This window comes from Lonchura striata, chromosome 25 (assembly GCF_046129695.1).
Source record: "Lonchura striata isolate bLonStr1 chromosome 25, bLonStr1.mat, whole genome shotgun sequence".
Lineage (NCBI taxonomy): Eukaryota > Metazoa > Chordata > Aves > Passeriformes > Estrildidae > Lonchura > Lonchura striata.
The window spans coordinates 7931622-7945612 of record NC_134627.1 but is presented as its reverse complement, the minus strand read 5'-3'; the positions used below and the strand labels follow the sequence as shown (position 1 = coordinate 7945612).

At 60.8% G+C, this 13991-nt stretch overlaps 1 protein-coding gene across 1 annotated transcript; it reads right to left on the bottom strand.

The window, feature by feature from the left end:
* Positions 1 to 9202: 9202 nt before the first annotated feature.
* PHB1 (prohibitin 1) lies at positions 9203 to 13493 on the bottom strand. The gene is made up of 7 exons (XM_077788329.1): positions 13454 to 13493; positions 12966 to 13073; positions 12515 to 12676; positions 11603 to 11745; positions 10777 to 10893; positions 10245 to 10340; positions 9203 to 9563 (listed from the first exon to the last, which is right to left on the bottom strand). The coding sequence occupies exons 2-7, from the start codon at positions 13051 to 13053 to the stop codon at positions 9351 to 9353; spliced, it is 819 nt and encodes a 272-aa protein (XP_077644455.1). The 5' UTR covers positions 13054 to 13073; positions 13454 to 13493; the 3' UTR covers positions 9203 to 9350.
* Between the last annotated feature and the right edge of the window lie 498 nt (positions 13494 to 13991).

The following is a 13991-nucleotide window of genomic DNA, read 5'->3' as shown; positions in this document are numbered from 1 at the left end:
CCTGGAAAATCAGATTCCCAAATCCCAGAAAAACACCTATGAAATCCTGCCACTAAAAGTGAAAAACCACGAGGAAGAGCCCCTCAGGGTTTTCCCATTTTTCCAGAGGAACAATCAGTCTGGCTGCATCCAGATTTTTGGGAGACACAAAGCCTTTCCAACCAGCGGTTCCTGGATTTTTTTCAAGCATTATCTCCATGAGAAATGCGTTCCAGAGGTTTCCATCTGGGAATTCAGCATTAAAATCCCTCGGATTTTGCAATAAACGAGTGGTGTTTTATTGAATCTAAAGGAGTTTGAGATCTAACAGCCTCAAACTCAACGTTTTTCTCAAAGTAGAAAAAAAAAAAATCTTAAAATAACTTCGAGCTTTTTACCCTCAAATCACAACTCCAGGCTCTTCCCACCACCTGAAATACCTAAAAATTAAAAACATTGTGACTGAATTAGGAAATTCCAGGTATTCCAATCTATTCCTACATCTTTTAATGCAAAACAAACAAACAAACAAACAAAAAAACCCACCAAAAAAACTGAAAATAAGATTAAAACACATCCAGATGGTTCCCTGGTTCACATTTTCCATTTGTCACTTATCTATATTTGATCATTTTTAGATGAAAAAAAAAAAGCTTTTCATGACCATATTAAAAGGTCTTTTAACCCTTTAAATTTGTAAAATTGTCCAAATAAATGCCAAAATTCCTCTTTTTCCTTTAAAACCTCTTATTTTCATCCCTCTCTGGTGATGTATCTTCAGGAAAACTAAAGCTGCACTACGATTTTATACAGATTTTATTTCAATTATGGCACTTCCCATTGAGCACCGCTGACCCCGAGGTCCAGGAACGGTGGAAGCTCCAAAAAGGAAATCTGTCATCAAGATCTCTTGCCCAAAATTAGCATTTTTCCCCCCAAAGAGGCCCCGGAGGTGTCTCTGTGTCCTTGGATATGCAGAGGTGTAAATGAAGTGTGAATACCCTGCCTCAAAGCCACCTTGGAATTCCTACCTGGACATTTCACCGGCAGGAAAAATCCTATTTCTAGGGGGGAAAAAAATCCCTATTTCCAGGGGAAAAGAAATCCATTTCCAAGGGGAAAAAACACCCATTTCCAGGGGAAAAAAAAAAAAAATCTCATTTCTGGAGGGGAAAATTCCCGTTTCTAGGGGAAAAAAAAAATCCCATTTCCAAGGGGTAAAAAATCCTATTTACAGAGGGGGAAATCCCATTTCCAGGAAAAAAAAAAAAAATCCATTTCCAAGGGGAAAAAAACCATCCATTTCCAAGAGGGAAAAATCCCATTTCTGGGGGAAAAAATCCCATTTCCAGGGGAAAAAAAATCCCATTTCCAAGGGGAAAAAAATCCCATTTCCAAGGGGAAAAAAAACCCCATTTGCAGAGGTGGAAAATCCCATTTCCAAAGAGAGCAGGCCCAGCAGAAGGTGCTGGAAAAGCTGCCGGGAATTGCTGGGAAAATCCCAGTGCGAAACCTCCCGAGGGAAGGGTGTCGGGAAGGGCAGGAGCTGCTGCTGGCACCTGCCAGGGTTTCACTCCCTGCTTTTTATTTATTTAATTTTTTTTTTCCTCTCCAGGGAGGAGCAGCCCACAAAATTCCAGGTCCCAAAGCAGCTGGAAAACGATGGGAATTTGGGAATTGGGCCTGGGAGTTTGGGGTTGGAGGGAAGTCTGTCTCTCGTGCTGTGCTGACTGGCAGAAAAACAGGAATTCTGCCCCCAAATCCTGGGAAAACTCCCTGAAAAGGCACAAATTGGGGTGGAATTTGCCTCGTTTCTATGGGGACGTGTTAAAAAAAATCAGGTTTTGATTTAAATGCTCTTTGAGGCATCAAAGCCCTGACAGATCCCACCCAAAACACCCCTTGGGTCCAGATTTTTAAATTTTGCCCCAACCCAGGAGCTGCTGGAAGGGATTTTAAGGCCTTGTGTTTACAGTTGGGAACGAGGCACTGGGATCCAGGGAAGAATGGGTTAAAAAACCCGCTTTTTTGGGGGAAAACACTGGGAAAATTCAACCTCACATTCCCGTGAGGGAGCTCAGGACAGAGCAGGGCGATCTCACCTGGATCTGCTTTAATATATAAAGGGTGAAACTTCAGGAGAATAAAATGAACTTTGCAGGACAAAAAAATCCACATTTTTCCCTCATTACTGTGGGGGAGAAACCTCCAAATACTCACTTAGTAAAATTCTGAAAGGACAAACAGCACAGATCTAGCAAAATGCAAATGAATGCTGTTTTGAAAAGTAAAATTATCTTTAAAAATTGACTTAATCTCCCTTTTAGAGGTCCTGGATCTCGCAAGGAGAGAGCAGAGCAGGCTGAGAGTCTGTGCTGAAGGAACTGAACCAAGAAAAGGAAAATATTATATTTTATACGCCATGCATCATACAATATATGACAAATTATAAAGAATATAATACATAATATATAGTATATAATGTGTAATATATTATCTCTCTAATAAATTATATATTAACATGTAATATGCAAAATATAATGCTATATATTAAATAATAATAAAATAATTATTGACAGAATATCAGAGAAATCTCCCTCTCCTCAGCTGCCTGCTGCCTCTTTTCAGTTCTGCCTCTTCCCTTTTTTTATGGAACCAGGAATAAATTGAATTATTTTTTTGGCCAGGCCCCTGAGAGCTGCAGAGAGAAATAGGTCAGCGAGGAGAGGAGTTTTGTAAGCACCTGAAATCCACCTGTGCCATCCCAGGTGTGCTCTGGGCACGTCCCTGCTCCTCCTGTTTACTGCAAAAATCCATCTCGGAGCTCTGGGAATCCTCCCCAAGGCGTTCCCACAGGGAATCTCCTGCTCTGAGCCCAAAAGGGGTCTCTGGATAGATAAAAACTTTACATTTTTAGGTGAAGTTGCAGCTCTCGGGGTAAAATCCCCGCATTTCGTGACTCTGGCAGAGAGGAGGAAAGCACAGCACCCCAATATCTTCTATTTTTTGGATGATTTAGCCCCATTTCCTCCCTTCCCACAGCAAGATTTCCTCTGAAAACATCACTCAAAGGCTCCCTGTGGCATTATTAGATAATAAAGTCAATGAAACCCTTCAAAACTCACAATCACCTCCAACACCAAAGCATCTTCTGATCAGATCAATATTCCAAAGGTGTTTTACCAAACAATCCCAGGGGTTTAATTCCTGCAAATCCCATTCCTGCAGCAGAAAATAAAAATTCCAAAGCAGCCCTTGACCCCCTGGCAGCCCAGGAAACACAACAGCTTAGCTGGAAAAACCAAAAAAGCCGTCATGAATTTGCACTTTTCTTTCACACAGCCTCTGGAAAAGCTCTCGGAATCCCGTCCCTGTTTGCCCTGCCGGTTTGTACCAAGATTTTGGGATCACATCTGGAATTCCTGCCCGGGGCAGGGATGGGCTCCGCATCTCTCCAGGCTGCAGGAGATGGGGTAAGGTAAAAACCCACAAAAGCAGCAAAGAAAATCATGCAGGTAGGGAGGTGTAAAACCAGGCTAAATTATCAGGTGTGATAAACACGAGGGAAATGATCAGATATCAGAGACACAAAGCCCTTTGTAAAAACACACTTGGCAACCCCACAGCCCTTTCGAAACCATCTTAAAAAAATAAAAATAAAATAAAATCCATTTTTTTAGCAGAGATCAGGCGGCGAGGGGGAGAACCAGAACAGAACTTCCAGCTGGGAAGAGCCCGGGTGCTTCCCAAAGCTCATCCCCCAGCGCTGCCGGGAGGAGCAAAAGCTCCCATCCTCACACCCCCGGCACCTCCGGGGCTTCTCCCTCCACCCGCTTCCACCCAGCTCGGCCGCGGTTGAAGCTCTCCGTGCGACCCGGCCAGCCCGAGCAGATGCCGCTGTCGCTGCCCCGCACCGGGACACCCAGAGCGGCGCGGAGGGCGCTCAAAAACCACGGCCAAAATCCCAACCCCGGGGCGCACGCAGCGCACCGCGAGCCGGGAGCGCAGGGAAAAGGGGAAAAGAGCTGAAGGAAAAGGCTGCGAGCGAGAGGAACCCCCCCCAAAAAAAATTCACACCCGGAGCACGGTACCGGGCACCGCCGCCGAGCCCCCGAGCCGAGCGCGACCCCCGGGGGGCACCGGCCGGGCACGCTCCGCGTCCCGAGCTCAATCCCGCAGGAATGCGGGGCTGGGACAGAGACCCCCGAGCCCCGGGAGAGCCCCGGGGCTGGGACAGAGCCCCCCGAGAGCCCCGGGGCTGGGACAGAGACCCCCGAGAGCCCCGGGGCTGGGACAGAGACCCCCGAGAGCCCCGGGGCTGGGACAGAGACCCCCGAGAGCCCCGGGGCTGGGACAGAGACCCCCGAGCCCCGGGAGAGCCCCGGGGCTGGGACAGAGACCCCCGAGAGCCCCGGGGCTGGGACAGAGACCCCCGAGAGCCCCGGGGCTGGGACAGAGACCCCCGAGCCCCGGGAGAGCCCCGGGGCTGGGACAGAGACCCCAGACCCCCGGGAGAGTCCCGGGGCTGGGACAGAGACCCCCGGGAGAGCCCCGGGGCTGGGACAGAGCCCCCAGACCCCGCACAGAGCCCCCCGACCCCCGGGACAGAGCCCCTCGAGCTGGGACAGAGACCGCAGACTCAGCACAGATCCCCCCGACCCCCGGGACAGAGCCCCCGGTAACCGGGCAGAGCCCCCCGAGCTGGGACAGAGCCCCCCAACCCCCGGGAGAGCCCCGGGGCTGGGACAGAGCCCCCAGACTCCCGGGAGAGCCCCCCGAGCTGGGCAGAGGCTCCAAGCCCGGTGGAACTCCCCCGGTACCCGGGCAGAGCCCCGGAGCCCGGGCAGAGCCTCCAAGCCCGGTAGAACCCCCCGATCCCGGGCAGAGCCCCCAGCCCCGGGGGACCCCCCCGGATCCCGGGTCCAGCCCCCGGCCCCCTCCTGCTGCCCGGTGCCGCCGCTGCCCTCCGGGCCGTGGGGCGCCCGTGCCCCGCTCCCCCCGCCGCCCACCGCCGGCCGGGCCTAGCGCTGCTCGGCGGCGCCGCCAGGCCCGGGGCAAGGAAGGGGAAGGGGCCCGGCGGCCGCGCGGCCGGCCCGCACTCACCCAGGCCGGTGCCCTCGGGGCCGCCCCCGCCGCCGTCCATGCCGGGCGGCGCGGGGAGGGGGGCGCGGGCGGGCGCGGCGGCGGAGGGCGGAGGGCAGGGCGGCCGGGGCCCTCCCTCCGTGCCTTCCCTCCGGCCCCTCCGCTCGGCCCCCGAGCTCCGGTGCTGCCCGCCGCCGCCGCCTCGGCGCGGGGCCGGCGCTCGGGCCCAGGCGCTGCCGCCGCGGGCGGACGCGGCTCCCGCTGCCCCTCGGCCGCCGCCGCCGCAGCGCTACGTGGCCGCCGCCGCAGCCGCCGCCGGTCCTCGCGGGGGCGCGCGCGCGCGGGGTTCGGTGAGGCGGAGGTTGGGGGGGGGGGATGGCGGGGGCGCGCCCCGGGGCTGGACCGTGGCGGGGGGGGGGCGGGTTAGAGCGGGAGCGCGGCCGCGCGGCGGCGGGAGCGCGCGCGGGCGAGGCCGCGTTGAAGGTTGCGGAGTGGGGGGGGGGGGTTAGTGAGTGTGCAAGTGCGCGTGTGCGGGGAGGGAGCAGACCGTGCTGCCGAGGGGGGGAAAGGAAAAACCCCCCCCGGTATCCCGGCCCGGGGGCAGCGGGGACGGCAGGAACGCGCGGGCGGGACGGAGGCTGACACACACACACAAACACAGAGAGAGGCGCGGGAGCGCGCACGGGCGGAACGGGGCACCCGCGGGGCGCGCGCGCACCGTGCTGGCGGGGGAGGGCGCCGCGCGCATGCGCCGCCGGGGCCGCGCCCGCCCCTTTCCCGCCGCCGCCGCACCTGAGGCGCGCGGGGCGCAGGTGAGGCGGGGCCGCGGGGCGCATGCGCGGGGACAGCGGCGCGCGCTCGTTACCCCGCGCCGCTAATTAGCGACCGCGCCGTCATTAGCGCCGGCGGTTGTGTGAGGGGCTTGATGCAGCGCCCCGGCTGCCCCTCAGCCCATTGCTAAGCGCGGGTAATCAGCGAGCCCGCCGTTAATTGGCGCGGCCAGGTGAGGCGGGCAGGTGGAGCCCTCACGAAGCTCTCACGGGGCCCTCGGGGCTGCCCCCGGGCGGGGCCGTGCGGGAACCGGTGCCAAGCCCCGGTTCCCGCTTTCTCAAACCTTCCTCTGCCCTTAACACGCCGATAACCGCTGAGCTCCGGCCGGCGGTTCGGGATCGCACCCCGGGCAGCGAAGGCTGTGCCACAAGGAGCACACCTGCGGCAGGTACCCGGTGCCAGGTGTGGGCACCCCGAGCAGCGCAGGCCATGGGACAAGGAGCACACCTGGGCACACCTGTGGCAGGTACCTGGTGCCAGGTGAGGGCACCCCGAGCAGCGCAGGCCATGGGACAAGGAGCACACCTGGGCACACCTGTGGCAGGTACCCAGTGCCAGGTGCGGGCACCCCGAGCAGCACGGGCTGTGCCACAAGGAGCACACCTGCGGCAGGTACCCGGTGCCAGGTGCGGGCACCCCGAGCAGTGTATGCCATGGGACAAGGAGCACACCTGCGGCAGGTACCCGGTGCCAGGTGTGGGCACCCCGATCAGCGCAGGCCATGGGACAAGGAGCACACCTGGGCACACCTGCAGCAGGTACCCGGTGCCGGGTGCGGGCACCCCGATCAGCGCAGGCCATGGGACAAGGAGCACACCTGGGCACACCTGCAGCAGGTACCCGGTGCCGGGTGCGGGCACCCCGAGCAGTGCAGGCCATGGGACAAGGAGCACACCTGGGCACACCTGCGGCAGGTACCCGGTGCCAGGTGCGGGCACCCCGAGCAGCGCAGGCCATGGGACAAGGCGCACACCTGGGCACACCTGTGGCAGGTACCCGGTGCCGGGTGCGGCGGTCCCGCTGCCCCTCGCCGGGCTCCCGCTGCTCTCCGCAGGTGCCGCCTGCCCTGCGCAGCTGCAGAGCCCCGAAAGCGCTGCTGGGCTGCGCAGGAGGCGGCGGCGCTGCCGCGGTTTGGGTCTGGAGCCGTGCAGGAGCCGTGCAGGAGCCGGGCACGGAGCCCGGGACCTCGGGGCTGTGCCAGCTCGGTGATCCCGAATCCTCCACCATCTCCAGCGTGGTTTGCTTCATGGCCTGCAAGTGCCCCCCGCGGCGGAGGGCGCGGGGTTTGGGATCCTGCCAGAACGCCTCAAATGCCAAATTCCAGAGGGTTTGACTTGCTCTGGATCCCTGAGCCTAAACCCCGGAGCTGCCGAGGGTTCTGGGGCTGGCAGAGGCGAAGCTGAGGATGGAGTGGAAGGGGCAGGGCGGGCTGGGGAAGCCCCGGGCGGGATCGGAACGACGCTGCCCCTTCTCCCCCGTGCCCCAGCTGCTCCTGCAGCAGCAGGGGACGCGCTGAGCCAGCCAGAGCTGTCCCTGGCGCTGCTGGAAATGCTCACTGGTCACCCTGCGGTGCCCAACAGCCCTGGGACAGCGTGCTGGGGCAGGGGATGTGCTGGAATTCCCTGCCTTGGAGAGGGGAGGAGGAAGAGTTCTGGGGATTTTTTGTTCCTTGGAAGCTGCATGCGATTCCTCCTTCCCCAAAAGAGAAGAGCCCTGGGCGCTGCTCAAGGATCCTGGGAAGGGAAACTGAGGCACGGGCCGTGCTGGCGCCTCTGCAGCCCAGCCAAGCTCCAGGTTTATCCTCCAGATCTGCTGCTCAGGATGCCCTGCAGCGACGGGAGGGGAAGCAGAAGGGGAACAAAGGGATTTTCCTGCTGGGTTCTGCCACAGGAAGCCCTGGGAGCCACCACGGAGCTTTGAGGCCGTGTCCCCGCAGAGGAGAAGCTGCAGCAGAGGAAATTCCTGTTCCCTTTCCCAATCCAAAGGTACAATTAAAGATTAATTGCCTCCAAGCAGCAGAGCTGGCAGCCAGCAGCATCTCCTGGTGCTGGGGAGTGCTGGCAGCTCCGTGTGGGGCTGCTCCTTTGGGTCCCGGGGATCACGAGTGCACCGTCAGAGCCATGCACAAAAAACAGCAAAAAATTAAATTCCCATTGCTTAGCCTCGCCTTTGTGCCTTTTTTTTTTTTTTTTTTTTTCCTTTTTAAGTTAGGGGTGCAGGATGGGTCCTTGGCTGGGGAACAAACTGGTTTAACTGGAGTCCTTCCTCTGCCCATCTCCCTGGGACCTGGGACATCATTCCTGCTCCCCTCTGTTTTTCCCAGGACATTTTCTGCTGGATCCCCTCAGGTACAAACATGGCAAAGGAAGCCGTGAGGAAACTCCTCCCCACCCCTGCTCTGCCGGAGCTGCTCCAGAGCAGGAATTATCCCGGGTTAGAGCCCTGCCCCACCTGGGGGATGGTTCCAGCTGGCTCCAGGGCAGGAATTGTCCCGGGTTAGAGCCCTGCCCCACCTGGGGGATGGTTCCAGCTGGCTCCAGGGCAGGAATTGTCCCGGGTTAGGGCCCTGTCCCTCCTGGGGTTGCTCCCTGCTGCCCCAGGTGCTCCTGGCAGGTCCCCTCAGCGCTGTCAGTCCCTGCTCAGGGCTGGGGGGAGGCTGAGCACGGAGGCAATGGGCACTTTCGGTTTCCTGTTTGTTTTTGGGGAACAAAAGCCCGGCCCAGCCCTGCAGAGCTCCCGGCCTGGTGGCAAGGAAGGAAAACGAGGGAAAAGCCTCCCAGGAAGCCGAAAGCAGCCTGTGCTGCCATCAAGCACCAAAACCACGGCGCTGCCGAGCCCTTCCCTCCAGCACGGATCAATCCCAGCGATCAGAGCTCAGAGCTGTTTGCAGCATCCAGCTGCAGCTCTGGAGCCACTGCCAGGGGCTCCCGGGGAACCTGGGGAACCTGGGGCGGGGGGAAGGAGCAGAACTCGGGGGGTCCTGGGGGAACCTGGGGGGGAAAAGGGGAGAAAAAAAGGGAAAAAAGTGGGGAAAAGGGGGAAGGAACCTCTGGAAACAGGCACCACAGAAAAAGATGAGAAAAGGGGGGAAAAGGGAACTCCTGGAGAAGAGGGAAAAAGGGAAGCCCTGGAAAAGGGCACCTCCTCCCATCGTTGCCATCACGGTGAGCAGCAAAGCTGCTCCAACTGCCTGGAAAGGGGCAATTCCCAAACCTCACCTTCTGAATTCCCAAATTTTCCTGACCTCCCAAACTCAGAGTCAGTGAAGGCAGCGCCGTGACCGCACAGGGGAGGAACCGCAGGCCTGGCGTCGCGAGCGTTCACTTTTATTTGACTACCATTCCAAAAATTTCCGTTTCCTCCGCGAGGAAATTGCAATGATTTTTCTTTTTCCTTTTTCCTCTCCATTTCCCCCTCATTTTCTCTCTGTTTTTCTTGGTGTTTGTGTCCGGCCGGGCTCACTGGGGCAGCTGCAGCAGCACGGACTGCCCCGAGGGCAGGTAGGTGATGTTGCGGGAGCGCGAGAGCTGGTAGGCGATGTCCTCGGCCGCCTCCAGCTTGCGCAGCTCGATCAGCCCGTCCCCCGCCGTGGCCAGCGAGTTGGCAATCAGCTCCGCAGCCTTGGAGTCGCCCTCCGCGGAGATCACGGCCGCCTTCTTCTGCTGCTCGGCCTGCGGGACAGCGGGGAACGGGATGGACGGACGGACGGAGCTTCCCCCAGCCCGGGCCAGCCGAACGGGTTGGGGTTTGGGGGCTGCTCTTGAAACTGGGGATAAAAAATAACCCGCTTCCCTACTGTGGGAAAAGGAAAAAAGGCAATTTCGAGCTGAGTTTTGGTGATTTTCGGTCTGTCCGTCCCACCCGGGGATCCCCGTTGTTCAGCATTCCCTGGGGATGCTCCTGAACCCAGAGGTGTGCAGTCAGCTGAAACGTGAGCTGACACGAGAGATGGACACCCCACTCTGCTGCTGGAGACCCCCAGAGATGATCCAGGGTGGATCCAAGCAGGGGGGAGCCCAGAGCAAACTGAGCACGGCTGCAATCAGCACTGTGGGGCAAGGAGGAGCCTTCTCCAGCCGGGCTCACGTTGGATATCAGGGAAAATGGCACAGGATATTCAAGGAAAAAAACCCTGGAGAGGTTTTTCCTTGTGTCCCCCAGAGATGATCCAAGCAGGGATGAGCCCAGAGTGACCACGGCTGCAATCAGCACTGTGGGGTGGAAGGAGGAGCCTCCTCCAGCTGGGCTCACGTTGGATATCAGGGAAAACAGCACAGGATATTCAAGGAAGAAGCCCTGGAGAGGGAAGGGGAGAGCAGAGCAATCCCAAACCCCGGGAGCAGCAGCAGTACCTTCTCCACGATGAACCTGGCCCGCTCTGCCTCCTGCTGCGCCACCTGCTTCATCTCCACCGCCTCGGTGAACTCCTTGCCGAAGGTCAGGTGGGTCTGGGGGACAAAGAGAGCCAGGTCACAGCAGGGACCTGCCAGCAGCTCTGCTGTGACACCCACGCTGCCACGGGGACAGGAACCCCACCCCGAGCGGGGCAAAGCTCCAGAAACAAACTGTCCAAATCGCCCTCGGGCAGAAACAAAGTCACCTCCCGCACAGGCTGCGCTCCCAGTGGGATCAGTTTTAATTCTAGGGGAGCTGGGAGGGCAGAGCTCCCTCCTTGGATATCTTAGCGGCGGAACCAGTGGGAATTTCCCCTCCTGGTGCTTCCAGGGGTGCCTGTGGAGCTGCTGCCCCATCCCAAAGCAGCTCCTGTGGGGTGACAGATCCCAGCACGGCAGGGCTGAGGCACCGGGGGCTGCCCGAGTGACGGGGCAGCGGCAGAGCCGCGTGTCCGAGCGTCCGAGTGTCCGAGCGTCCGGCGGGGCTCACCAGGGACACGTCGTCCAGGATGAGCCCGAAGGTGGCCGCGCGCTCCGTCAGGTCCTCGCTGACCTGCCTGGACACCAGCTCCCGCTGCGTGATCAGCTCGCCCGCGTCGAAGCGCGCCTGGGGGCACGGAGGGACGGAGGGAATGGGATGGAAACCGCTGGGAATGGGATGGGCACCCCCGGGAATGGGATGGGAACCCCTGGGAATAGGATGGGCACCCCCAGGAACAAGATGGAAACCACTGGGAATGGGATGGAAACCGCTGGGAACGGGATGGGCACCCCTGGGAATGGGATGGGCACTCCTGGGAATGGGATGGGCACCTCCGGGAATGGGATGGGCACCCCCGGGAATGGGATGGAAACCGCTGGGAATGGGATGGGCACCCCCGGGAATGGGATGGGAACCCCTGGGAATAGGATGGAAACTGCTGGGAATGGGATGGGCACCCCCGGGAATGGGATGGGAACCCCCGGGAATGGGATGGAAACCGCTGGGAATGGGATGGGCACCCCCGGGAATGGGATGGGCACTCCTGGGAATGGGATGGGCACCCCCGGGAATGGGATGAAACCAGAGGGAAATTACTGGGAATGGGATGGAACAGAGGAAACAGGAGGGAAAAGGAGGGAATGGGATGGAAACTGCTGGGAACATGAGGGAAACTGCTAGGAATGGGATGGAATGGGATGGAAACTGCTGGGCACAGGAGGGAAACTGCTGGGAATGGGATGGAATGGGACGGACACTGCTGGGAACAGGATGGAATGGGAGGCACCAGGAGAGAGCACGCTGCCAGGAGCGCCGGGGCAGCGCGGGCGCTCACCACCACGGACTTGAGGATCTCGGTGGTGATGGAGGGCAGCACGCGCTCGTCGTAGTCCTCGCCGATGCTGGTGAAGATGCGCGGCAGCTGCGCCGTGACGGGCCGGAACAGGATGCGCAGGGTGATGTTGACGTTCTGCAGGTCTGCGGAGCGGCAGCGGCGCCTCGGGAGCGGGGCCGGGCTCCCCCGGCGCCCCCGGCCCCGCTCCGGCAGCAGCACGAGCTGCCGAGGATCCCCGATCCCCCCCGGCCTGCCCGGCGCTGCTGCGGGGAGAATTCCAGCCCCGCCACCTCACCTGGGCCAGGTGAGCTCCAGGGACCCCTCCCAAACCCCAGGTGAGCTCCAGGGATCCCTCCCAAACCCCAGGTGAGCTCCAGGGATCCCTCCCAAACCCCACCAGTGTCACTTGGGCCAGGTGAGCTCCAGGGACCCCTCCCAACCCCAGTGAGCTCCAGGGACCCCTCCCAAACCCCAGGTGAGCTCCAGGGACCCCTCCCAAACCCCACCAGTGTCACCTGGGCCAAGTGAGCTCCAGGGACCCCTCCCAAACCCCAGGTGAACTCCAGGGATCCCTCCCAAACCCCACCAGTGTCACCTGGGCCAGGTGAGCTCCAGGGACCCCTCCCAACCAATAGATTTAGTCCTCACAAACAGTGTATTTTAAATAAATCAGAGTTTCACTCTCACAGCCTTCTGATCTAGTCAGAGTCTCTTCATTCCCGTCCTGCTTCAACAACAACACCCCTGGACACCCCTGGGTGCCCCTGGACACCTCTGGGTGCCCCTGGATGCCCCTGGAGACCTCTGGACACCCCTGTGTGCCCCTGGGAGCTCCGGGGTGCATCTGGACACCCCTGGGTGCCCCTGTGTGGCCCTGGACACCCCTGGGCACCCCAGGGCGCCTGCACCCACCTTTGCTGCCGGTGATGACGGGGACGTTGCGGGGCCGCGAGCGGCAGTCGAAGATGATGGGTTTCTGCACCCAGGGGATGAGGAAGTGCGTGCCCTCGCCCACCACGGCGTCCTGCACGCCGCGGAAGCGGTCGAAGATCACGGCCCTGTGCCCCGCGTCCACTGCGGGGGGAGAGAGCGCGCAATTAGCGGCACGGCGGGAAATTAACGGCGGAGTTAATCAACCCAGGCCGGAGGAGCTGCGGGCGGAGCTGTGGGGCCCCCGGGGCAGCTCCGAGGCTTTGGGAGGAAGGAGCTCCCGCGGCACTGCATGGACTCGGTGTGGATTTATCGGGTGATAAAGCACGGGGAAAACAGGATTGGGGCAGAAACACAGACCCGGGGCACTCACCGAGTCCCACTCACCGAGTCCCACTCACTGAGTCCATCCCACTCACCCAGCCCCACTCACCGTTGTAAAGCGCCGAGTTCACGACTCCCCCCGCCACGGCCAAGCCCAGCCCGAGCTTCCCGATGCTCTCGAACACCTTGGCAGCCATCTCACCGCTCCAGAGCCCGCCTGCGACGCCCCGCAGCGCTCAGCCCTGCCCGGGGGTCTCCCCAGCCCCAAGAGTCCCCCCCCAGCCCCAGGGGTCTCCTCGGCCCTGTGAGTCTCCCCAGCCCCGGGGGTCCCCCCCATTCCCGGGTCTCTCCCCATCCCGGGGGTCCCCCCATCCCTGGGGGTCTCCCTCCCATCTCCCTCCCCGGGTTCGGTCCCGCCGCCCCCGGGGCCCCCCGCACCCCCCAGGCCTCCCCCTGCCCGCTCCCTCCTAGGCCGCTCGCCCGCAGCAGGGGCCCGCCAGGGGGCAAGGCCTGGCTGTGTGCCCGGTTCCCGATTCCCGGTTCCCGGTCCCGGACCCACCGCCGCCCCCCGCCCGCCGCTCCCGCCGCGCCGCTGACCTCCACATGAATCCGCCGCCGCCCCCCTGCCCAGCGCGCCTGCGCGCCGCGCCAAGACGCGCCCTCCTCATTGGCCCGCGCCCCCCGGGGCTCTCTGGGATATGTAGTTCTCTCTGCCGCGCCCGCTGCCGCCCGGCCTATCGGCTCCGCTGTGCCCCGCTGGCTGAGCAAGGCCGCGCGCTATTGGCCGGAGCGGCGCGCTGCCTCTTGGGAGGTGTAGTCCTGGCGGGGGAAGGCGCTTGGGGGGCTCGTGGGGACCGGCGGGGGACACGGGCGGGGACAGCGCTGCCCGCCCCGGAACGCCAGAGCAGCTGGGCAGGGACCCCCGAGGTCACCCGGGCAGGGCCACCTGCCCAGGCAGGGTCCCCGCGGGGTCGGAATGTCCCCCGGCCCTTCCTGGTCACCGGTCCCGGCCACCCTCGGGGCCAGCTCCGCCTCCTGCCGAGGGGGACTTGGGGTTCACTTCTGGCCATCTGAGATATTTCCATCCGTTGGTGGGATCCCATTTCCAAAATGAGAGATTTCCATGCATATCTGA